The following is a 24,942-nucleotide window of genomic DNA, read 5'->3' as shown; positions in this document are numbered from 1 at the left end:
TTCCGCCGAGACCCGAGATGTGTGCATGACGTATCAGTGCATGACGTATACATAAGTAGCTATGTTTTTTGTTTGATTGTTTGTTTTTTTGTATTTTTGTCTAGGGTCAGGAAAGTGGTGGTGGTGGTGTTTTTTAAATTACAGCTCAAGCACAGAAGTAAAGCAATGGAATAAAAACGGATGAAGTAACCGAACGGACTGAGATCAGTCTAAAGATTGGTGAGCACCTAATCAGAATTAGACTGAAAGAGAGAGGGGGAGGGCGAGGAACATAAACTACAATGGCCACATGGATCAACGCCTGAACTCAATGAGCCATGAGCTCGTTCACCCCTCAGACAGAGAGACAGAGGGATGATCCGCACACTTGCCTAGCTTCAATTATGGACTGCAGTTTACTGGTCATTTGAGCATCACAGGAATGAATCCCATGCATAAACCCAATCAGAGCTCGGTATTCGACACAACAATGTCTCGGTTTTCAGTTCAAACTGAAAAGGACAAAAGCCGAGGAAATTCAGCAGGCTTTAATCTACAGTAAAGCACAATCCGTTTTGACACAGTCAAAGTACATATATGTGTGCGCACACATACATAAACGTCTGTCTCCACTAGAGACAGGGGCCAGACACTGCTTTGTCCTTATCTGCTCCTGCTGGCCTGCTGACCCCTGAGCCGTCAAGTCTGGCCTCCTCACACACTTACACGCACGCCCTCACACACTCCTGCCGCGTGCCATGCATTACTGCTGACACTCCACATTTAATTATGCTGCTGTCAGCCACTGCCCCTCTCCTCAAATTCATTTTAATAAACTTTCTCTCTCTCTCTCTCGTCTTTTCAACCTCTCCCTCTCTCAAGGTTACTGCTAAGGGAGTCACCTTCAGTGCCAACCCCTAGGGTGCTCGCTACCCCCCCCCCCCTCCCCTCTTTAACTCCTCCCTCAACCACACATTCACAAACAAACACAAATGAATGCATATATCCATATACATGTCACCTCACACACACACACACACACACACACACACACACACACACACACACACACACAGGTAAACTGGGCCACAAAGGAATGAAGCATTCAAATCTTTCCTTTTTTTTTTTTTTTATAGAAACGTCAAGCCTATAATCAGTGAAAAACAAACAAACAAACAAACAAACAAAAAACCCCGAGTACGTGTAGGAGAAGTAAGAGAATGTTCTTTCCATCTGTCTGTGTGTCTCAGTCCCTCCCACTCAGCCTGCAGAGAGCCAGAAGAAGAGACAGTGGAGGTGTGCATGTGGCATTGAAGTGAAAGTGATTGTGAATTGGGTGGATGAACTTAATTAGTTACAGCCGTCAGCAGCCGCAGCCTGAAGTCACAGCTCATTAAGATCAGGTGTGAGAATTAATTAATTAAGAGAGTCATTCGTTATACGCCGCCCTCGCTGCCCCGGACTAGCAGAACTACAGTATATAAACCCCCGTGTGTTCACGAGACAGGTTTAGTCTCATAAACATGATGTTATTTAGTGTAAATCAACATCTATTAAAGGCACAAAAGATCAATATTGATGAAGGTCAGTATTTCATGTGGCAACCTTCAGGTCTCAGGTACATGTGCAGTTTTTTAAAGGAAATTGGAGAATCTGGGGAGTTCTTCTGGAGACTCTGATTGTTGCACTTTTGTACAGTAGTGTATATTTATTAAGAGGTGTAGTATTAAAATACCGGGATGAAGAAAACCCCATTTCATCTTGCATGAGTGTGTTGGAGTAGTACAGTAGTGTAGTGGAGCAAATCAAAGCAAACTTTCAAAAGCACCAGAATCTTATAACCATGAGTGACAACACTGAGATCTACTGGTTTGTGCAGGTGTTTCTGATAAAATCTCCTCCTCCGCTACACGAACGCTCACACTTGCGTGTTTGAGGTGTTTGAATGCAGCATTGACACATTAAGCACAAATGTTTCTGAGGATATCAGATTGCAGTGTGCCTTTCAACTTCAACACGCGTGAGCCGCAGGGTCGCGCAGAATTCTCTGAAAAGGTTTCTGATGTTCAAAAAATGTATTGAGTAATGTATTTCGTTATAATACATGAAGTAACTTATTCAGAATTCATACTCGAAACAAATGTGCTTGTATTCTCATTCTACTATTTTACTATAGACGCTGTTCCCCTGTTTTATTGAGCAGCAGTTTGCTTTATGTTATACTTCGGCATGGTGAATATGGAAATTACTCTTTACGTGTACCTCACGTGCATTTACCTCACAGTTAGAAATGAATGGAAAGCTGTTCAGATGAACTTTCTTTTTACTGTACTTTTCCTTTTTTTTTTTTCTTCCGTACTTGATACTGTTTTAGCCAAAGTCAAATCAGATACTCTAACAGTATTCACTTTGTATTAAAAGTATAGGAAATGAAGTAATACACAGATAGCACAGTGCATGCCTATTCCATATTGCATTATCTAAAGCTTTGAACTAAGAAAAATATGCTTCTTAAAATCATACGCCTACGAATTTATTAATAAGTAAGTAAATTTTATTTATATGGCACATTTAAACACCGCAAAGCTGACCAAAGTACTGAACAGAGTAAGAAAAAGTTAATAGAAGTATTAACATTGGTAGGAGTACCTACACCAAAACCAGTGAACCTCAAAGAGACATTAAAGCATAAAGTTCCATCAAGCCAGGTCTACTTCCATCAAAATATATAAAACAATTAAATGAGTAAACTATTGTTAACTTTTTGAGCGGTCCACATGGATTGTAGGCTTATATCACAATAACTAATTATTTACCTGCATTAGGTAACAGAATAAATGCTTTTCCATAGTTATTACTCTCTACTTTTTTTTTAGCAATTAGCCAAATTATCTAGTACGTCGGCAGCTTTTAGATCTAATGCAAGAACGACGTACTCTGTACACTTCAATAATCCCTACACTTAGATGGTAAGGTTAATACATAGTCCCTTCTGAAACTATTGGAACGGCAAGGCCAATTAATTTGTTCGCGCTATACACCAAAGACGTCTGGGTTTGAGATGGGAGTTTAGGATTTCAGCTTTTGTTTCCTTGTATTTACATCTAGATGTGTTAAACAACATAAAACATATAAGCTTTTGTATCAGACCACGCACTTCTTAGGTGAACAAAAGTAACAACAAAAGGAAAAAAAAAAACATTAGTCTTGAAGTTATTTAAAGTAAACACCACTTAATATTAGGTGGCATATCCCTTGCTTGCAATAACTGTATCAAGCCTGTTCCAAATTATTGCACTGGCTATGCCCAATGTTTGTGCAATACTAATGCTGATGGACTTTCCCTCTTTTCTCAGCTTCAAAATGGCTTGCTTTTCTCCCTTAGACAGCTCGCTGATCTTCATGTTGGCTTATCCCTTTTGACAACACATGCAGTCTTCACAGGTGAAACTGAAGGCTAAAACCCAGAGTAGATGTTCAGAGCTATTCATTGTTTATCAATCAATCTATCAGGACACACCTGGGTAACAAGAAACACCCGTCAGTCACGTGTTCCAATATTTTCTGCTTCCTACAAATTGGGTGCTCTGATACAAAATGTGCTAAATCCCATGTTGTTTAACACATCTACACATAAATACCAGGAAATAAAAGATGAAATTATAAACTCTCTTCTCATATCCATCTTTTGATCTCAAACCCAAATGTCTTCAGTCTGAAGACTTGAAAATAAAGATTTGGCCTTGCTGTTCCAGTAGTTTCAGAGGGGATTGTAAAGAACACTATACAGTATTATTATATTAGAAGTGCTAAATACTATTGCTTCCTTGAAAGCAGGTGTTCAGATCTCTTCATTTCACCAGGTTTGGTATGGTATGGTGGGCCTGTGAGAAAAGCATGTGGTTTGCGTTGAAAGGTTTTGCAAAGTGCCACATATAACTGAGATTAGTCTATTAGCACCGTGACCTTTCTATGCCTTTATAGCCACCATTAGATAGAACAGCCCTCACCTTAATACCAAGATTAAGCACAGGAGAGAAAATGTATTCCTTCATTAAAAACACTTTGCATTATTAATACTGAGGAATGTATTCAGAGAGCAACCTTTCAGATTGTACCCAATCCTTGTTCTTATTAACACAGTGAAATGAAAGCAGAGGGACAGGAGCTACAGAGGGAACTGGCATACGTACAGTGATCGTCTCACAAATAAGAAGTGTGTGTGAGAAAGCAGGTTTTTATACCTCATAGTCAGTGCGTTTACATGGACAACAATAATCCACTCTTAACCTGATTAAGACCATACTTTGATTAAGAAACTACCATGTAAACAGCAATTTTTAATTATCTTAATCTGATTGTCATACTCGAAGAAAACAATAATGGAATTAAGACAGGTGGAGTACTCCGCTTTTAGTCGCATTATGGACGTGTATTACAGACATGTGAACACCTTAATCACATTATGAACGTCGTGTGAGAGTTTTCACCGCATTTTGTGACAGGACACGATCACACACGGCAGTTTTACGGCGTACAAGAGAGTTCGGCTGCGTCCCAAACCGCACACTTGCCTACTATAGGCCTGTAGTGGGGAAAAATACATGCATCACGGCTACTATATAGACGGTAAGTACGTGGTTTGGGACGTAGCCCACGGCTTCAAGCAGTTGTCTATTAGCACATACAGCATTACAAATAATTAACTGCACTTAAAACGTTCATAAAAAATTTAATAAAAACACCCAAAACTGTATACGGTACCATAACGAAGACCAACTGTATGTTGATACGTGAAATTCTGGAGGGACGGCCTGGCACGGTGATGTAATGACACGGGCTGTTAAACTAATTATGATCTATAACATGTAAAATGGGTACATGACAGGAGTATTCTAAAAGCAACTCATGTAAACACCTTAATCACAATATTATCTTAATCAGAGTGAGGTCAATAATTAGATTACTGCTGTCCATGTAAACGTAGTCAGTAAGAACGGTGTGTGGAAACATGTTTTTATCTGTGCTTGTAAATTAAATAAAATCTTAAACCTGAAAAATATTTATCAGGTGCATTTTTTTTTTTTTATGTTCCAGTCTCTTGGTCTTTTGTTCTTTGTAAATTAAGAATCCCGAATGTAAAGAATTTGACTTCCTCTTTTGTCATCTCAAGTCTTTCCCTAAAGTGTTTCAGTGCTGTTGCAGGTCATGCAAACTGACATGGACTTCCACACTTTAGCCCGCCTTAATATGAATAGTTTGATGGGTTTAGCCCAGGCCCTCCAGCAGGCCCTCGTCATCCAGACAAGATCCAGACAGCCAGTCCCAGAGGAACTCTCTACGCTTTCATCAGCTCATATCAAAGCACATCATCTGCCCTTTCACGGCAGCATTAATAACAATCACTGCTGGCCTAATGATCAGGTAGTTTGTACTCTTTAAAACGACAAATGGAGTATAAGAGCACTGTCAGTCTAACAGAAACAAATCAGATACGACCCTGAAATTCAATGGGCCCTCATCTGACATGACTCGTGTGTAGAGGCATGAAGTGTGAAGAGTTTGTTCAGGAGTTTCATCAGCTTCTTTAGAGGTTATTAGTAATGGATTGGGATGGGAAAAAAAAGTTCCTGAGCTCTGATCAGCATAATAAAGGATGAGAGCTCTGAGAACAGACTAAAGGAGAAAGCCAAGGTGAGGTTTGTTGGTTAATCTGAGGAAGAACTTGGAACTTGGCTGATTTGCTACTAGCTGTTGCAAATATGGCAAAAATACTGTATCACAATTTGTCCAAGATATTATTATGATGCATAATGCTTAGCTGTGATGAGGTATTACTAATAAACTCGCAGTAAACAGTACCGTCTAGTCCTAATCATTAGTCATTTGTATGCCTCAAATACTCTCATACTTCAAACAGGAAGGAAGCTATTGAAGCAAAACTATCTATGACATTTGACCTTGCTGTGACCTTGGCCCTGATCAATTCTAAAATCAAATCAGTTCATGTGCTGGTTACACTGAAAATTCCATATAAATCCTACAAACATTCAATGTCGGACAGATGGGAGAGGAATCTGAAAACTAGGTGGTGGAGGAATAAATATCTGGTAATAACAGACTTTAAATGTCCTGGCAGATCATGTCAACAACTTATCCAATGCCAAATGACTAAGCTCCTGTTAGTGTTTCTGAGTAAAAAGTAGAGGTAGGAAATATGATGTAATGTCACAACTGCGATACGTTATAATATCTTTTCTGAGCGTACCATTGATATCATCACTGACTACTTCAACATTCAAATATATATTTTTCACCAGTGGCTTCCTTGTTAAATTCATTGTTGCTGTTTTGTAAATGTTAAAGAAAAGATTTTTTGTTTTGTTTTTACAATGTTGTTTTTTTGTTTTTTGTTTTTTTTTAAATATGTCTGTACTGCTTCTGGGCTTCTGATCTAGTCAAAAGCTATGGGGCAACATTACAAACAGCACAATCCCACAATAACACACATAATTCACTGAATGCCCTCTGTGTGTAAATTGGAGTCTTTGGACAGAACGGGACATAAATAGGATTTTTCAGTACGTTCATTCCTCTTTAGAGTTGAGTGGCGACCAGGAAAAGCCCATTAGTGTGTGCCTTAACCCTGTTCTCAATGTCCCCTCAGGCTCAGAGTGACCTCTCCTCACGCCATCCCTCACCACACCTCACCACATTACCATTCATGGCCCAAGGTAAGGCAGGTCAACCTCGGCCTTATTACAGTGCAGAAATGTAAATCTGAGGAACTAATAACTCAGACACTTCAGAGAAGGGCATGGAAGTGGGGTCTGGAGAAGCCCTTTCAGGACTGAAAGAGCCCAGGAGAGAGGAAAGAAGTGAAGAGCATACAGTATATATTGCACATAAGGAATGGTGTTGAACCAGTGTCTTTGATCCTGATTTCATTAGTGTTTTTATGGACCACAAGCATCACCTCATCAGGGTAGAAAAATTAAGTAGGGAGATTTGTTTGCTGTCTCACTCTCAGCCTTAGTCTTCATTCACCTCCCCCTAAACAAACTCATTAAAACTGCCTCGGCTTGATGGTAAACCTCCCACCTCCAGCTGCCCTTTCCCTCCAATTAACGGCAGTAATCACTGTCAAAGCTCCGCCTTTACCTCACAATTACACCCTCACCTCTGCCGCCTACTCTCCATCACACAGAGCGCCTGCATGCACACGCACACACACACACTCACAATATCAGGAGAGACAGATAGATTCTGTATAATTAGATTTGAATATGTTGTGTGAATAGTGCAGGGGGACCAGGCATTGCTCTAACACTCAACTTTCTGAAACATGATGGCAGGAAAACAGAAAGGTGAGGATCAGAACATATCGGCTGCTGCTTCTGCTATAACAATGCGCTCAGGAGTGAGGGTGTGTGTGTGTGTGTCTGTCTGTGACTTATGAACAATACTAAAAAGGCACAGTATTTGTCAGAAAAGATTTTTCTCAGTGTTATACAGCAATGGTCAGAAGCAACACACACACACACACACGTCCCAGAAAAACCACTGTGCTATCATTAAGCCTCAGAGCACAACTGATATATCCTCAGCACACAGCACATATTTACTCTATGGGTCTTTTCCACAGCACTGTTAGCTACACAAGACAGGTTCCAACAAGACCTAATGGTACTGAGAGGTGGGGCTTGGAGCAGTGCTTGTTGCTGATTGGTTACATACATTGTACACACACTCACATAATATATATATATATATATGTGTGTGTGTCACACAACATGATACACATACAAACACCAAAAAATATACAGACAAAAAAACAAACAAACATCAAATAAGTCTTGTCTTTGAGTTCTGCCTGTCCTGTAAAAAACATTTCTCTAAACCTGTCCCAGAACAAAATAATTCTACAGTACAGCAGCGGAGCAGCAAACACTTTCAATTTCTGATTATATGGAGCAGGATTTTATGTTTCTAGTGCATTCAGAATATTCTTACAATATTATTTTCCTCTACCCCTACTGTCATCCACAATCAGTCAATATGAAAATCTAAAATGTAGTTTCTTCACTGTGGGGCTTTTAAACGAATTTTCTTGTAAAAACAAATATTTTAGTGACACATTTATACAGTTTTGTTGTGAATATAAAATTGTTGCTCAAAAAACCCCAACAAATGTTCATTTGAGCACTTCTTCCATGCTGACCTTAAACCACAAATCTCTCCTGAACAACTTCATCAATTATATCCAAGATTTATTTTATAATTAACTACATTTTAGTGTTTTTTTTTTGTTTTTTTTATATCTACATGTTGGGTCTAGTTTAACTTTGGTTGACGGTTTCCTATATTACCCACAAAGCCAATCAGCTACCCATCGTTACTGGTCTCGGTGTGCCTGAACCCTCACTCCATCTCTACCTAAAGAGAACAATGCGGCAACGCTTTAGTCCTTTAATCTGCTTGAACAGAACAGGTTCCAAAGCTTCATGCTAAAAGCACCATCCTTGATCAACAGCACCTAAACTAAGCTGAATAACTGTGTCGTATAGCTGCACTGCATTCTGGATGTGGGAGTCCAGCGCTGGTTGTGTCCCCTTATATCTTCAATGGATTTATCATTAATATGAATGTGAATAGGGGCGGGGCACGTTGCTTAATGGTTAGCACGTTTGCCTCGCACCTCTGGGGTTGGGGGTTCGAATCCATGTTCCAATCCAATCCAATGTTCTCTCCATGCTTCAGAGGTTTCCTCCAAGTACTCCGGATTCCTCCCCCCAAAACACGCGTTGACTGGCATTTCCAAATTGTTCATAGTGTGTGTGAATGTGTGTGAGATTTGTACTGTGTACTGTGATGGGTTGGCACCCCATACAGGGTGCCTCCCACCCTGTGCCCCAAGCTCCCTAGGATGGGTTCCAGGCTCCCCGCGACCCTGTGAAGGATAAGCGGTACAGAAAATGGATGGATGATGCTGAATGTTGTTGGAAAATGGCGAGAGTGAGAAAAGAAGCTCGTCCTCTTTTGTTTTTAGGAGCTGACGGCAAAACCTGACCATTAATCGTTATGTTTGAAACATCAGAGTAGCATCAGAGGAGTTAAGAAAATACAGCTACAAACAAATTAGCACAAGGATTAGCACCACCTCACAAATATGATGTGAACATAATATTGTGTTTTAAAGTGGACTTTTCCTTTAACAATGATGATGCAGTTGCTGAAATCATGGCTACAGTTCCTGTTATTGATGGAAAATTAACCGTAACTAGAAGATCAGTTGTTTTGTGCCTTGGCCTGCTCTCGCTCTCTCTCTCTCTCTCTCTCTCTCTCTCTTTAACACAGACAATTTATTCTCAATCTGGGTGGCAAACATATTTACCTGTGAAAAAATAATAATCACAATCAAATTTTAAAAAACGAATCTACCTTTTACGTACACGCTTTCTTCTGAAAATAATTGTACAAACAAAATATTACACATTAAAAATATTGTAAACCATTTATGGACTATCTATAAACCATTCATTATACATACACAAACTCACACCTATTTGAGAGCATAACATAACAGCGATTGTGGGCCCGGTTATCTATATGCACGTGAAGCATTAGACATGTTAATGTTGCCTGCATTTATTATCCAGTTTACATGCCTTTGACAGGCGTGCTTGCCTGCCCATGATTACATTACCCCGCTGGGCTGTGGAAGGTCGCACCGAACGCAGCAGAAACTATCATATTTTTTAAAAGGCGCATGCTGCCGAGTCCACCCGGGCCCACTGTTTACAGAAGCGCTTAATGGATGCCGTGTAGCTCAGGGCAGGGCTGGGAGTACACGCGGCACCAGAACACACAAATAATCACGCTCCATGGCCACACGAGTCATGAATCCCCCCCGCCTTCCCTCCCTCCCTGTTCATTTGTTTATAGTTTCTTGATGGATTAACTTTAGATATTTGTTGTTTGTCAGAAATTGCTAAGGCATGTTTAACGGCGGTAATAAAATGGCCCTTGCACTTAACGCAATTGATGTAGCACGAGCGTAGTGCGCTCGGTGAGCCGATTCACTGGCGAGTTCGCTCGCCTTAGCCCTATTAAAGTGTTACTCGCCGCAAGGGTGGAAGTGTAGATACACAAAAGGAAAAAACTAAGAGGGAGCAAATACACAGGTTAAAATGGACAGTATTATGATGCTTTACTGCAAAGCAAACTCGATTAGAGAATTTGACTAGACGAATGAGCACGCGCATGACCTCCTGACCTCTCCATCTCACACTCTTATATAGAAGGGTGAGAGTAAGACTTGAGATTGTAGCTGTGTGAATTTTGTGTTCCAGCCTGCTGCTCCGGTAGTGTGTGTGTGTGTGTGTGTGTGTGTGTGTGTGTGTGGATAATGAGGTGTGACAGAGCACACAGAGAGACTAATGGCCTGTGAAGTCATTAGAGCCCTTCTCTCTCTCTTTCTTCTGCCTTTCGCTCTCTGTCTCTCTCTCTCACACACACACACACACATGAGCACACATACATGCAAACACATGCAATTCTTTTTTCCACACTTTTTGGGACAGGTCTCGATTGAAAGAATGCTTCCAACCCTAATCTCTATCTTGCACATTTGTAAGAGAAGTGTAATTAGAAATATTTCCCTGTATCAAGACGACGGAAAACGTATTTACTCAAAACATACACTTGCAGCGGAAGTCGAAACCAAAAACCGAAGATATTCCGCTCCTTCCTCAGTTGAAATTCATGTCTCTGGTCATTACCCGAACGCGACAGATGCGCCGGTTAGAGATTAGGTTAAAGACCTCTGGAATATTCCTTTAAGCTCTGGGTGCAACAGAGCAGAGGTCCTGCTTGTATTCTGTAAAGCATGTTCATGTCTGATTGATTTGCTACTCTAGCATGGCTTAAATCTAAGGATATGTTACGGGACACGGACTCCCAAATTCATTCAGACTATCGGTGACTTTACAGTCCTCTTATTCAGCGTCCTGCACATATCCATCACTGTCCCGCACTCACACGCTCTCTCTCGGTCTCGCTCTCTCAGTTCCTCTCGCTCTGTCTGGGTTGTGAGTGATACACAGAGAGAGGAGGGGCTGAGTGAGGAATGACCCTGTGCCATGCCATTCATCCATCAGAACCTCCTTCTCTCCACAAGAGAGATGGATGAAAGCAAAGAAAGGAAGAGAAAGGGAGAGAACGCGAGAGAGCAACGGAGATACGGAGAGAGACACAGAGTGTGTGTGTTTAATCCAACATATCTGCTTTTTTTTTTCATAACTGTAAGGTCAATGCCAAAGCTTCAATCAACAGGTTGAACACTCGTGATTTATATAAGCCAAAAAGTGAAACGATCAACACATCAACCCACATGATCTTCCCCCAAAAGCTCCTCTCCCAGGCCAGGTGTGAGACATGCTTAAAGCAAAATTCTCCGTGGTTAAAGAGGTGGAAATGTAAGTGTACCCGTGATGGGCCGATCAGGCGGCGCTGTGCGTTATCCTATTACTCCGGGCTGTAAAACTCTGCTATTGCAATGTCACGAAGATAAGAGATGAGAGAGGAGAAGAGGCAGAGCTCCAGTCAGCACACTGCCAGCCCCTCTCCCTCCCTCACTCCTGCTCCATAATGAATAAATGACATATTATGCACATTATCTGCAATTATATATATATATATATATAAATTAAAAAAAACTTTTAGATAAGAGGAAAAAAGTCCATATTGGCTTCCTTCATCTCTCTCTGCATAATCTCTCCCTCTTCCTTTCATTTGCTCTTGACTGTCTGTGGGTTTGAGGTTAATTTGATTCATTTCTGAGCTGATGAAGTGCAGATACACACAGGACTCGCGGACTGGTGGAGATGAGGAACACGTGTAGTCTTTTACCCTTACACTTACACAGGTACATAGTGCATTCACTGCCTTTCATTCAATTCCTGTACTACCGTACATCCCAGTGTGTCTCAAATGAAAACACACACAGAGAGAGAGAGAGACGGAGAGAGAAAGAGAGAGAGGGAGATAGAGAGAGAGAGAGAGAGAGAGAGAGAGAGAGAGAGAGAGAGAGAAAGAGAGAGAGGGAGATAGAGAGAGAGAGAGAGAGAGAGAGAGAGAGAGAGAGAGAGAGAGAAAGAGAGAGAGGGAGATAGAGAGAGAGAGAGAGAAAGAGAGAGACAGAGGGAGAGAGAGGGAGGAGAGAGATAGAGAGAGATAGAGGGAGAGAGAGGGAGGAGAGAGATAGAGGGAGAGAGAGAGAGACGGAGGGAGAGAGAGAGAGATAGAGGGAGAGAGAGAGATAGAGAGAGGGAGGGGGAGAGAGAGAGAGAGAGAGAGGGAGAGAGAGAGAGAGAGAAAGAGAGAGATAGAGGGAGAGAGAGAGAGAAAGAGAGAGGGGGGGGGAGACACTCCAAAATGGCTTAATTATTATAATCACACAGCTCATAGCCCTTGCCAATATCAACACACACCCTCCAGCAGTTAGGTTCTCTCATACACACACCCACACACACACACACGTACACACACAGGTACACACACGTACCCACATACGTACACACACACGCACACATACACACACAAACTCACATACAAACACGTACACATGCACAAACACGTGCACACACAGGCATGCACACATACATGTACGCAGACACACGCACGCAAACACGCACACATGCACAAACATACACGCACAGACACTTGCACGTGTGCGCACACACACACACACAAGCACAGATACATGCACACACTGTACAAATCCTTCTGAGGATTCAGATAATTATTAAAATAGCTCATTCCAACCCTTACATTCTAACCCTGAGCTCAGTAACCTACAGGAAACCTTTTGGCTCTTTTAATTGAAAAAATAAAGAAATAAAAGCTGCAATTTTTGTGCAAAAAAACGCCGTTTTCTTTGTGGGGACCAATTAAACTTTCAACTTGTGGGGACCAATTAAACTTTCCTATCCTTTTGTCTGAAATACACACAGCTTACTTTCTGCTTCTGTATAAATCTGTGAACCCAGAACAAACCTGCACATGGTATGGCAGTGGATAATCACAGCCCTGGCTCGTCCACATCACAAAATAAAGCCATACATGAGGCACATACCAAATAGTCCTTCAGCTATTTTCTATCGATTAACACTACGTCAGTCTAAGTGTTAACATGCAGCACACATGCATGTACATGCACACACTGTCTCTCGTACACACCTACACATACACGTCCTGCACACACACTGTCTCTCGTACACACCTACACGTCCTGCACACACACTGTCTCTCGTACACACCTACACGTCCTGCACACACACTGTCTCTCGTACACACCTACACGTCCTGCACACACACTGTCTCTCGTACACACCTACACGTCCTGCACACACACTGTCTCTCGTACACACCTACACGTCCTGCACACACACTGTCTCTCGTACACACCTACACGTCCTGCACACACACTGTCTCTCGTACACACCTACACGTCCTGCACACACACTGTCTCTCGTACACACCTACACGTCCTGCACACACGCTGTCTCTCGTACACACCTACACGTCCTGCACACACGCTGTCTCTCGTACACACCTACACGTCCTGCACACACGCTGTCTCTCGTACACACCTACACGTCCTGCACACACACGGTCTCTCGTACACACCTACACGTCCTGCACATCTGCACACACACTGTCTCTCGTACACACCTACACGTCCTGCACACACACTGTCTCTCGTACACACCTACACGTCCTGCACACACACTGTCTCTCGTACACACCTACACGTCCTGCACACACACTGTCTCTCGTACACACCTACACGTCCTGCACACACACTGTCTCTCGTACACACCTACGCGTCCTGCACACACACTGTCTCTCGTACACACCTACACGTCCTGCACACACGCTGTCTCTCGTACACACCTACACGTCCTGCACACACACGGTCTCTCGTACACACCTACACGTCCTGCACATCTGCACACACACTGTCTCTCGTACACACCTACACGTCCTGCACACACACTGTCTCTCGTACACACCTACACGTCCTGCACACACACTGTCTCTCGTACACACCTACACGTCCTGCACATCTGCACACACACTGTCTCTCGTACACACCTACACGTCCTGCACACACACTGTCTCTCGTACACACCTACACGTCCTGCACACACACTGTCTCTCGTACACACCTACACGTCCTGCACACACACGGTCTCTCGTACACACCTACACATACACGTCCTGCACATCTGTACACACACGGTCTCTCGTACACACCTACACGTCCTGCACATCTACACACACACGGTCTCTCGTACACACCTACACATACACGTCCTGCACATCTACACACACACGGTCTCTCGTACACACCTACACATACAGCACATCTGTCGAGGCAAACATGCTAAGCAGTTGTTTTTGATAATGCTGCATTGATATGGTGATGGTGTGTGTGTGTGTGTGTGTGTGTGTGTGTGTGTGTGTGTGTGTGTGTGTGTGTGTGTGTGTGTGTGTGTGAGAGAGAGAGAGAGAGAGAGAGAGACATGTCCAGAGAGACAGCCTCTATGCCTCAATCAGAGAATGCCTCAACATTCCTGACTCTGAGCCTCAGTGTCACTTTTAATAAACGACTCGCACCAAACGCCTCCAGCTGCTCCATCTTCAGTCTCTCATCACCACAGACTGTTTGTCTATCAGGCACATTACACACTGCTGCTCCTACTACCCAGACGGCCCCACACACACACACACGCACACACCTGCTGATGTCTCAATCCCTAACTGTTTTGAGTGTATAATGGCAATGTATTTTGTCTGAAGAGGAAGAACTCTGCACTCACAGAACTTAGCTGATGAGATTTTACCTCACCAAGTCTCTCACACTTGACACGCACGGCTGATGCTGTATTATAGTTTAGCGTTGGCATGTAGGAGAAAGCCTCTGACGTGCTGGTGAGAAGGTAGAGTGTGCTTGTAGTTAGTCTGTAATGGAAAGCGAGCCATTACGTTCTCAGATTTATCAGAATACAAATGCACAGATTTGTACTCTGATAAATGAAGTGTTTAAATGGTCCACAGGTTTTACGGCTCCGTCGAGCACATCAGCCTGCCACAGACGCAGCATACTGCAGACTGGATTTATGAAAAGTGGAGACTGTATTATAGTATTATATATATACTCACTGTGTAACCACTTTACTAGGAACATCAGTACACTAATTGCTAGTGTACTGATGTTCATCCAATAATCCAACCAGCCAATCGTGTGGTAGCAGAGCAATGCATACAATCATACACATACAGGTGAAGAGCTACAGTGGGCACAGGTTCACTGAACATGGACATCGTCTGGTCTTTTTCCAGTTTTCAGCTGTTCAGTTTTGCTGAGTCAGTGCCCACTGTAGCCTCAGATTCTTGCTCTTGGCAGACAGGATTGGAACCTGATGTGGACTTTTGCTGTTGTAACCCATCGTCCTCAAGGTTTGATGTGTTGTGCGAATTAACGTGGCCTTATTGACAGCTCGAACCTCCTCTCGCTCATAAGGATAATGAGTCTTTATTGAGTCTCTGATCTCTCTCATAAGGATAGTGAGTCTTTATTGGCCACCTATATATTACAGTACAGTGCAATTCTATTCTTCACATGCCAGGAAGTTGGGGTCAAAGCCATGCAGGGTCGACCATGGAGCAGAGAGGGTTAAGGGTCTCGCTCACGGCCCAACGCTGGGGGCTGGAACCCCCGACCTATCGATCAGTAACCCAGAGCCTTAACCGCTAAGCCACTGCCTCATCAGCAAGGTGTTTCTGCCAGCAGAGCTGCCTCTCGCCGGGTGGTTTTTGTTTTTCGCACCATTCTGTGTAAACTCTAGAGACTGCAGTCTGTGAAAATCCCAGGAGTTCAGCAATTTCTGAAATACTCAAACCGGCCTTCCGGGCACCAGCAATCATGCCGCAGTTAAACCCGTTTTTCTCCCCTTCTGATGTTTAATGTAAACATTGACCCTTTACTGCATGGTGTTGCCATATCTCAACAACTCATTTATCTCAACCTTTTTCCACAGGCAATCATACAAAACTACTCATCTCCTATGTAACTGGAAACTCTAAAGCTCTTGACCTGTATCTGCATGATTTTACGCGCTGAGCTGCTGCCACATGATTGGCTGATCGGACTGCACGAACGTGCGTGTACAAAGGTGTTCCTAATGAAGTGGTTGTTCAATGTAGTACGATGTAAGATACATCCGTAAAACAAATACATTTGGTATTGTGTTATAATATTCACGTTCTAAAATTGTTGTAGTTAGCGTTGAACAAATCCGAACGAGTGAAGCAGATACAGCTGATACGAAACAGACTCGAACGGTTACTGTGTTACTGTGAGTACTAAAGCACGGACACCTGAACATACCCGCAGTACTCTGGAAAGGGCATCATGATGTTAATATGATATCATCATATCGCCCTAGTCGAAACAAGCATCTAAAGCAATAAGCAGAATCTGAGGAACTGGAGGTGTGCCCTTCTGCCACTACCCAGTTTCCCCACCAGCTCCATTTCTTTGGTCTGCGTTAAAACAGAGTTTTCATTATGCTCTTGGGAGATACACCACTTAAAAGGCACACTATTATCATTTCTCACACGCCAAACAGCCTGCACATTTTATGCTGACATAACTGCCCGAGTCTGTCATGCAGGAAAGTGGAAGGCCGGCCATTCTGAAGCAATGGGAGGGAAAAAGGACGCGCTTCTCCAACCTCTCTCAATATTAAAAAAGGTCAAATAAATAGCCACTTAAAGTTACTGTCAAAAAAGATCCCATTCACTCAAATTAGGCTGCAGTAATTTAGCAGAAATCTAATGTTAGTTGAAATGTTTCAGATACATGACTGTGTGGAGGTGTATTACAGAAGTGTGTGTAGGTGATATATAAACTGACGGTGAGGGTCCGGGCCTCTCGGCACATTTTTAAAAACATGTTGGATGACGGACTGGGCCCAAGTTGAGCCTAATAAATGAGCTAATATTAGTTTTCAAAGCACGGTATACATCTAATCAGTCAAATGGCCCTAACCAATCACACGGGGATCTTAAATGTGTACCTGTTTAAAACAATCTTCTCATCCTGCGTGCCACCACATAAACATCTATCACAGTGACAGGGGTGCAGACGTAGCCCCCCAGTATCATTCCAGTGGGGCCTCGATGCTCTGTCAGATGAGCAGTTGTCTTTAATTATGCCTGCAGATAAAGGCGGACATGGTCAGGCCGCGGAAGATTAACTGGAGGCCTAGTTGATCACATTTGCCTAATTTCTGGCATAAATCTTCAGCCCTGCACCTTCACAGCAAGATCATTATCCTGAAATTGACAAGCTATGTCCCCCTTCCCTTGTGTTGGAAATATGAACGCAAAGGCACTCGGCGAAAGGCTTAACAAATAAAACACGCGTCTCATGACGGGCAAGTATAAAACGAGTGTTTATGACTCCCTGCAGCGGTGATACTACTTCTGTCTCATGGAGTTCAGGTGGAGAACGTCACTTAGACTGAACGCCGTGAAACACACCCGCGTTAAAAGCCGCACGTGTTGTTTTCCGTTAGTCTTTCGCGATAAACTTCGAATTCGGAAAGATTAAAGATTCGTCACCATGAATTACGCAGATGTGCAAATAACGTCAAAGTGTTGCTTGCAAGCCTTGCATGCAATGAAATGGAAAAGCAATTAGCTGGAATTTGCATTATGAACTAATTGGATCTATGTTTAAAACAGCAGCGAGCTGCCGCAGAGTTCAACATTTTAGAATGCAATCTGATTTACTTTCTTATTTAGTACTCCGGCATTAGCGGATCGTGTCATTTGCATAAGTTGGGTGTTTAATTTGCAAGCGCTGCAAACGTTAAGCGGAAACGCAGACACAGAAATCTGTCTAGAGAACGAGACCTTAACAGCAGAAACACAAATGCAAGCGAAAACTAGATGTTAAAGGTGAAGCGAACATGTCTGTCTGCATGGAATATCCTGTCTGGTTAGTATAAAAAGATACGCATGCACTGCGTTCGTTAAGTAAGAGACGTTAAACTCACTCGTCGTCTTCAGATCCGAAGCGTCTCGGGCTTTGGCGGTCGTCCTGACATTGACCGTGCTGTGTTGTGAGTGGGTTCATTACAAAAATTGCTTGATATATTACAACACACACAATCTCTGTGTTCAACATAAACTCCACTTTGGTTTGACAGCTCTCACTTATACATTGTGATGAAGTTGTTGTGCCCTTTCAACCTTCAGCAGTTCCTGTTTTCTGTGCCCATATATCACGCGGCCTCCACCACCCCCCACGCATCACTGAGTGCCGCGAAGGCGAAGGCCAAAACAGCGCTGTCCCTGTTAGCTCTGCAGCCAGGCACGCAGCACAGAGACGCCTCAAAGAGAGCAGTCACACACGGGAAGCGTACATGACGCTGTGAGCGCAATATCTGTATGAGCTGCAGTGAGAATACGAACTGAGAGTCAGAAACAGCCTCGCTGCTCTGGATTTCAATTAGCCTGAGACTCGTCCAGATAGAGGATTACAAATGGGAATACTACACACGGGTTAATAAAACAATGAATGCCATAAAACAACAAATCCAAATAGAGCATGCAAATGCTGGGTTGGAGCAATCTGGCCCAGAGTGCATAATTTAGCAGAAAAGGTGCCAGAGAGGGAGAGGAAGGCCATGATTATGTGTACAAAACAAGAGAGACAAAACACTAGAGACAAGCATAATAACCAAACATGAGCTCTCACACCCTAATGATAGCACCAGGGAGGAGGAACAGTTGCTGCTGAACCAAGCAGAAAATTGCTGGTCATTTGTAAACAGGTAACGATGTGGACCAGGTGTGTGAGCATATGTAGTTGAGAGGAGGGGTTTCTCTCTGTGTGAGAGAGTGTGTGTGTGTGTGTGTGTGTGTGTGTGTGTGTGGGTATGTACCCAGGCCTGTCCAGCATGGTCCACTGTTGTGCTCATTAATGGTGCCAGTGCCCGGTGTTTCGAGTTAGATGACTTCATTTACTAGCATACATGTGTTGGAAAAGGAAGACAACTGCATGCACATTCATTCATTCTCTCTCTCTCTCTCTCTCTATCACTGTCTCTCTCTCTCTCTCTCTCTCTATCACTGTCTCTCTCTATCACTGTCTCTCTCTCTCTCTCTCTCTCTATCACTGTCTCTCTCTATCACTGTCTCTCTCTCTCTATCACTGTCTCTCTCTATCACTGTCTCTCTCTCTACCACTGTCTCTCTCTCTACCACTGTCTCTCTCTCTCTCTATCACTGTCTCTCTCTATCACTGTCTCTCTCTCTACCACTGTCTCTCTCTCTCTCTCTATCACTGTCTCTCTCTCTCTACCACTGTCTCTCTCTCTACCACTGTCTCTCTCTCTCTCTCTACCACTGTCTCTCTCTCTCTCCATCACTGTCTCTCTCTCTCTCTCTCTACCACTGTCTCTCTCTCTCTATCACTGTCTCTCTGTCTATCACTGTCTCTCTCTCTCTACCACTGTCTCTCTCTCTCTATCACTGTCTCTCTCTATCACTGTCTCTCTCTCTCTCTCTATCACTGTCTCTCTCTCTCTCTCTCTCTCTCTCTCTCTCACTGTCTCTCTCTATCACTGTCTCTCTCTCTCTCTCTCTCTCTCTATCACTGTCTCTCTCTCTATCACTGTCTCTCTCTCTCTCTATCACTGTCTCTCTCTCTCTCTCTATCACTGTCTCTCTCTATCACTGTCTCTCTCTTTCTCGCTCTCTCTCTATCATTGTCTCTCTCTCTCTCTCCATCACTGTCTCTCTCTCTCTATCACTGTCTCTCTCTCTCTATCACTGTCTCTCTCTCTCACTGTCTCTCTCTCTCTCTCTATCACTGTCTCTCTCTCTCTATCACTGTCTCTCTCTCTCACTGTCTCTCTCTCTCTCTATCACTGTCTCTCTCTCCATCACTGTCTGTCTCTCTCTCTCTCTATCACTCTCTCTCTATCACTGTCTCTCTCTCTACCACTGTCTCTCTCTCTACCACTGTCTCTCTCTTTCTCGCTCTCTCTCGCTCTCTCTCTATCATTGTCTCTCTCTCTCTCTCTCCATCACTGTCTTTCTCTCTCTACCACTGTCTCTCTCTCTACCACTGTCTCTCTCTCTACCACTGTCTCTCTCTCTATCACTGTCTCTCTCTGTACCACTATCTCTGTCTCTATCACTGTCTCTCTCTCTACCACTGTCTCTCTCTCTCTCTACCACTGTCTCTCTCTCTCTCTACCACTGTCTCTCTCTCTCTACCACTGTCTCTCTGTCTATCACTGTCTCTCTCTCTCTCCATCACTGTCTTTCTCTCTCTACCACTGTCTCTCTCTCTATCACTGTCTCTCTCTCTATCACTGTCTCTCTCTCTACCACTGTCTCTCTCTCTACCACTGTCTCTCTCTCTATCACTGTCTCTCTCTCTATCACTGTCTCTCTCTCTACCACTATCTCTGTCTCTATCACTGTCTCTCTCTCTACCACTGTCTCTCTCTCTCTCTACCACTGTCTCTCTGTCTATCACTGTCTCTCTCTCTCTCCATCACTGTCTCTCTCTCTACCACTGTCTCTCTCTTTCTCGCTCTCTCTCGCTCTCTCTCTATCATTGTCTCTCTCTCTCTCTCCATCACTGTCTTTCTCTCTCTATCACTGTCTCTCTCTCTACCACTGTCTCTCTCTCTACCACTGTCTCTCTCTCTCTATCACTGTCTCTCTCTCTATCACTGTCTCTCTCTCTCTATCACTGTCTCTCTCTCTCTCTCTCTATCACTGTCTCTCTCTCTCTATCACTGTCTCTCTCTCTATCACTGTCTCTCTCTCTCTATCACTGTCTCTCTCTCTCTCTCTCTATCACTGTCTCTCTCTCTCTATCACTGTCTCTCTCTCTATCACTGTCTCTCTCTCTCTATCACTGTCTCTCTCTCTCTCTCTCTATCACTGTCTCTCTCTCTCTCTCTCTCTCTATCACTGTCTCTCTCTCTCTATCACTGTCTCTCTCTCTCTCTCTCTCTCTATCACTGTCTCTCTCTATCACTGTCTCTCTCTCTATCACTGTCTCTCTCTCTCTACCACTGTCTCTCTCTCTCTATCACTGTCTCTCTCTCTCTCTACCACTGTCTCTCTCTCTCTCTACCACTGTCTCTCTCTCTATCACTGTCTCTCTCTCTCTCTATCACTGTCTCTCTCTCTCTCTATCACTGTCTCTCTCTCTATCACTGTCTCTCTCTCTCTCTCTCTATCACTGTCTCTCTCTCTCTATCACTGTCTCTCTCTCTATCACTGTCTCTCTGTCTATCACTGTCTCTCTCTCTATCACTGTCTCTCTCTCTCGATCACTCGCTCTTTCTCTCTCTGTCTCTCTCTCTCTCCATGCACACTTAAACTTGACTTACTATCCTTGTGAGGACCCTCCACTGCTGAAATTACTAATGCAGCTAATTACTGTCGTCTACACGTATCTCACCCCATTACATTGACCTTACAAAACAAAAAGAAATCTTTCGACTCATTTATTTTTTGTTGTTTTAAATAAATCTGTAGGTCTTGTCAATAAAAGGCAATTTTAAAAAAGCAGATTTAAAAAAAGCAGATTATTATAATTTTTTTTTTAAAAAAAGCATATTATTAGTTCACAATTAGTTTGCATTTCCTTTAAAGATTCTTTAGCTTGTTTGTTTGTTTTTTTCAGAGAAAATACTGTTATTAAAAAGTTTTTCCTCACAGGGATCAGCCTCAAGTCAAACCTGTCACATATTCCTATTATTATGTCAATATTTGTCGATTATGTCGAACAGACACAGAATGCTTAACAGGCAGCTATTGCTATCAAGCTGCTACTTAAAAGAAACTTCAAAATTCCCGGTTTATTTTTTCAGTTACTTTTCTTCTCAGCGTGGCTAATAGTTGTTGACTGTGTTATTATGTAGAGGAATACATTTTTTCCCAACAAACATCACTAACTCGACTGAAACATTTGGATGGTGGTTGAGTTCATGTCAAAAAAAAAATTGCGTGATTGGGTCACTTTTACTGATTTGTTACCATATACAAAGTGGAAGAACCTCTTACCTGTGTGTTGAAGAACAAACACAGCACAAATGTCCAGCAGCATGGGAAAAAAAGACAAAGAAAGGGTGAAATTAGATTATTTAGTTATTTCCCAAACCAAACAAAGAAAGCATGTGCGCCTTCGAGCTTTATGTGCATCATTCGAATCACTCATATGAGTCACTGACAAACACATTTAGATGGCCTTTAGTGTGTTGGCAAAAATGTGAAAGTCGCCAGACGTCTCTTTGTCCCACACAAAGGCAGAGGAAAAGAAAAAAAAAGAAAAAAAAGGAGCACAACCAGTGGTTGTCCTTGTAGTATATTCCTCAGAGGCCACGTTCACATCTGTCTAATTTATCTTCTCGTTTTCTTTTATCCCACCCTCTCTCCCTTCCTCACAACATATATGGTCGTCCAGGCTGCATCGAAAATATTCAAAATCTCTGTTTATGTATTAAAGCTTGATTTTATTCTTATATGCTCATGTAGTAAAAGGGCATCCTAAAGAAACCAAACCTAAAATATTTCACTACAGGAAAACACCTTCATCCTTAGCGCAGAGGAGAGGAAGACCACCCTGCATATCACACTCCTCTCTTGTGTTACGAACAGCTCTGGGGTCATCCCTCTATCTCTTGTTGGGGTCAGAGAAGTGTCCCGTTGTTGGGGGGTGGACGGGTCACGGATGGTGCTGGGAAAGGAAGGGGGGATGGAGGCATCTGTGTTGAGCCGGGATGCAACTGATGGTGCTACGGCACTCTGGTCCACAGAGAGAGGAACAGACCCTTACCTCCTGATCACCCATTTATCACTGCCGCCAGCTCTGCTGAACCATAATTACTCTTCCCCCTATCCCACTCCCACTGTCACATCCACCAGCACGGAGGAGAGAGGGAAAGAGCGGGAAGGAGGGAGGGAGGGATGGAGGGAGGGAGGAAGGGGCGGGAAGTGATGAAGAAGAGAGAGATGGAGAGAGGTCTACTGTTGTACTCGGATGTAAACAAAGCAGAGAGTCAGTAAGACAGAAGGAAAACAAGGGCAAAGTGAGAATGCTATAAAGAAAAGGCAAAGTGTTTGCGAGTAGTCAGAAAATACTTACTAGGAAGGAGAATGAACAAACGTGGGCAGAAATGAGAGACATAAATAAAGGAGTAGAGGAAAAAAAAAAAAAACAGAGTAGAAGCAAGACACATGGGAGGAACAACACAATAAGGACAGGGAAATAAAAGAAAAAGAGTGTATAAGACAAGAAATGTGCTAGTACTACTAGAGTACATGTTCCAGGAGATGAAAGATAAGAAAAGGAAGGAGGCAGTACAGATCCCCCCGCCTCACAAAATTGTACTCTCTGTCTAATGCATGTTCCTATCTGCGTCAGCTGCTGGGAACAGAACGAGGAGAGAGCTCCTGACTGTTATTACACACCGGCCTCTGAGCAGATTCATTACGTTCATCGGGTTACTAGATTAAAACAGCGTTGGTATACATAAAGTCTTTCCATCACATCTCCAGAAACGTACACTACACTTTTACAAGTCCATCTACCTGTGTGCCAAAGATAAACCGCTTTTAAAGCTGCACATCAGAAGAATTCAATTGAAATATGGATCCAGTTACATACAGATTTATTTCTTACAAGGGTCCGGATAAGGAGCGAACAAGAAAGACTGGCCACAACAGTTATCTTTTAATGCAAAATCATTACTTATTAGTTAATGGCTATAAATGAGACAATTTAAAGTGGTTATTATTTGGTTTTCTACTGGCACTTCACTTAATTAAAATAGATCATGCTCATGTATTTTAATGCAGAGAGAACGAACACACACTTGTTTGGCCAATCATCTTTAAACATTGGGTTTTTGTGTATATCTCATACTAAATAGTTTTAGATCTTCAAATGAAATACAACATAAAACAAAGGTAACCTGAGTAAACACTCAATGCAGTTGATGATATTCTTTTTTTTCAGTGAAGCAAAAATCCTATCACCAATGTGAATTGAACTAATTGCCCGTATAAACTTAAAATCTAGTTGTGCCACCTTTAGCAGCAATAACTGCACCCAGACACTTCCGATGACTGGAGATCAGTCTTTCACTTACGTATAGGACTAGGATTTACTTCTGTGCTTTGGATCATTGTCTAGCTGCATAATCCAGTTGCGCTTGAGCTTCAACTTACAGACTGAAGACCAGACATTCTCCTTTAGGATTTTCTGGTATAGAGAAGAACTCAAGTTTCCCGCAATTATGGTAAGTTGCCCAGACCCTGAAGCAGCAAAGCATCCCCACACCATCACACCTCCACCACCATGCTTGACCGTAGGTATGATGTTCTTTTTGTGGAATTCAGTGTTTGGTTTACGTCAGATGTAACAGGATCCCTGTCTTCCAAACACTTTCGACTCGTCAATCCACAGAACATTCTCCCAAAAGGTTTCAGATCATCAAGGTGTGTTTGGGCAAAAAAGGTGTGTTGTAGGTTCTTTGATGTTGTCCTTGGCTCTTTTGTGACTTCCTGGATGAGTAGTTGCTCTGCTCTTGGAGGAATTTTGGAAGGCCGGACACTTCTGGGAAGGTTCACTGTGCCGAATTTTCCCATTTGGAGATAATGGCTCTCTCTGTGGTTCTTTGGCGTTCCACAGCCTTTGAAATAGCTTTGTAACCCTTCCCAGTCTGATGTAGTTCAATCACCTTCTTCTTCTTCATCATCATTTCTGGAATTTCTTTCAATTTTGGCCTAGCGTGTTACTGGGAAAGACCTTTTAACCAACTTTATGCTGTTGAAAACGTTCTGTTTAAGTGTTGA

The 24,942-nt window shown here is 42.9% G+C and overlaps 1 protein-coding gene across 3 annotated transcripts in view; it reads right to left on the bottom strand.

Annotated features, from left to right (window-relative positions):
- Positions 1-24,942, bottom strand: part of wwox (WW domain containing oxidoreductase) — a 177,486-nt gene that overhangs the window by 14,667 nt on the left and 137,877 nt on the right. The window contains exon 9 of one of the 3 annotated variants that reach the window (XM_017485071.3): positions 21,303-22,149. The exons of the other annotated variants lie outside the window; for them this stretch is intronic. Coding sequence (XP_017340560.1) covers positions 22,108-22,149 — 42 coding nt within the window. The 3' untranslated portion in view covers positions 21,303-22,107. Of the gene's footprint in view, positions 1-21,302; positions 22,150-24,942 lie in introns of those variants that run through there. 3 annotated transcript variants of the gene reach the window in all.

Source organism: Ictalurus punctatus, chromosome 14 (genome assembly GCF_001660625.3).
Source record: "Ictalurus punctatus breed USDA103 chromosome 14, Coco_2.0, whole genome shotgun sequence".
In the NCBI taxonomy this organism is placed as follows: domain Eukaryota; kingdom Metazoa; phylum Chordata; class Actinopteri; order Siluriformes; family Ictaluridae; genus Ictalurus; species Ictalurus punctatus.
Note: the sequence above shows the minus strand (reverse complement) of the source record. Positions and strands in the feature narration are given on the sequence as shown.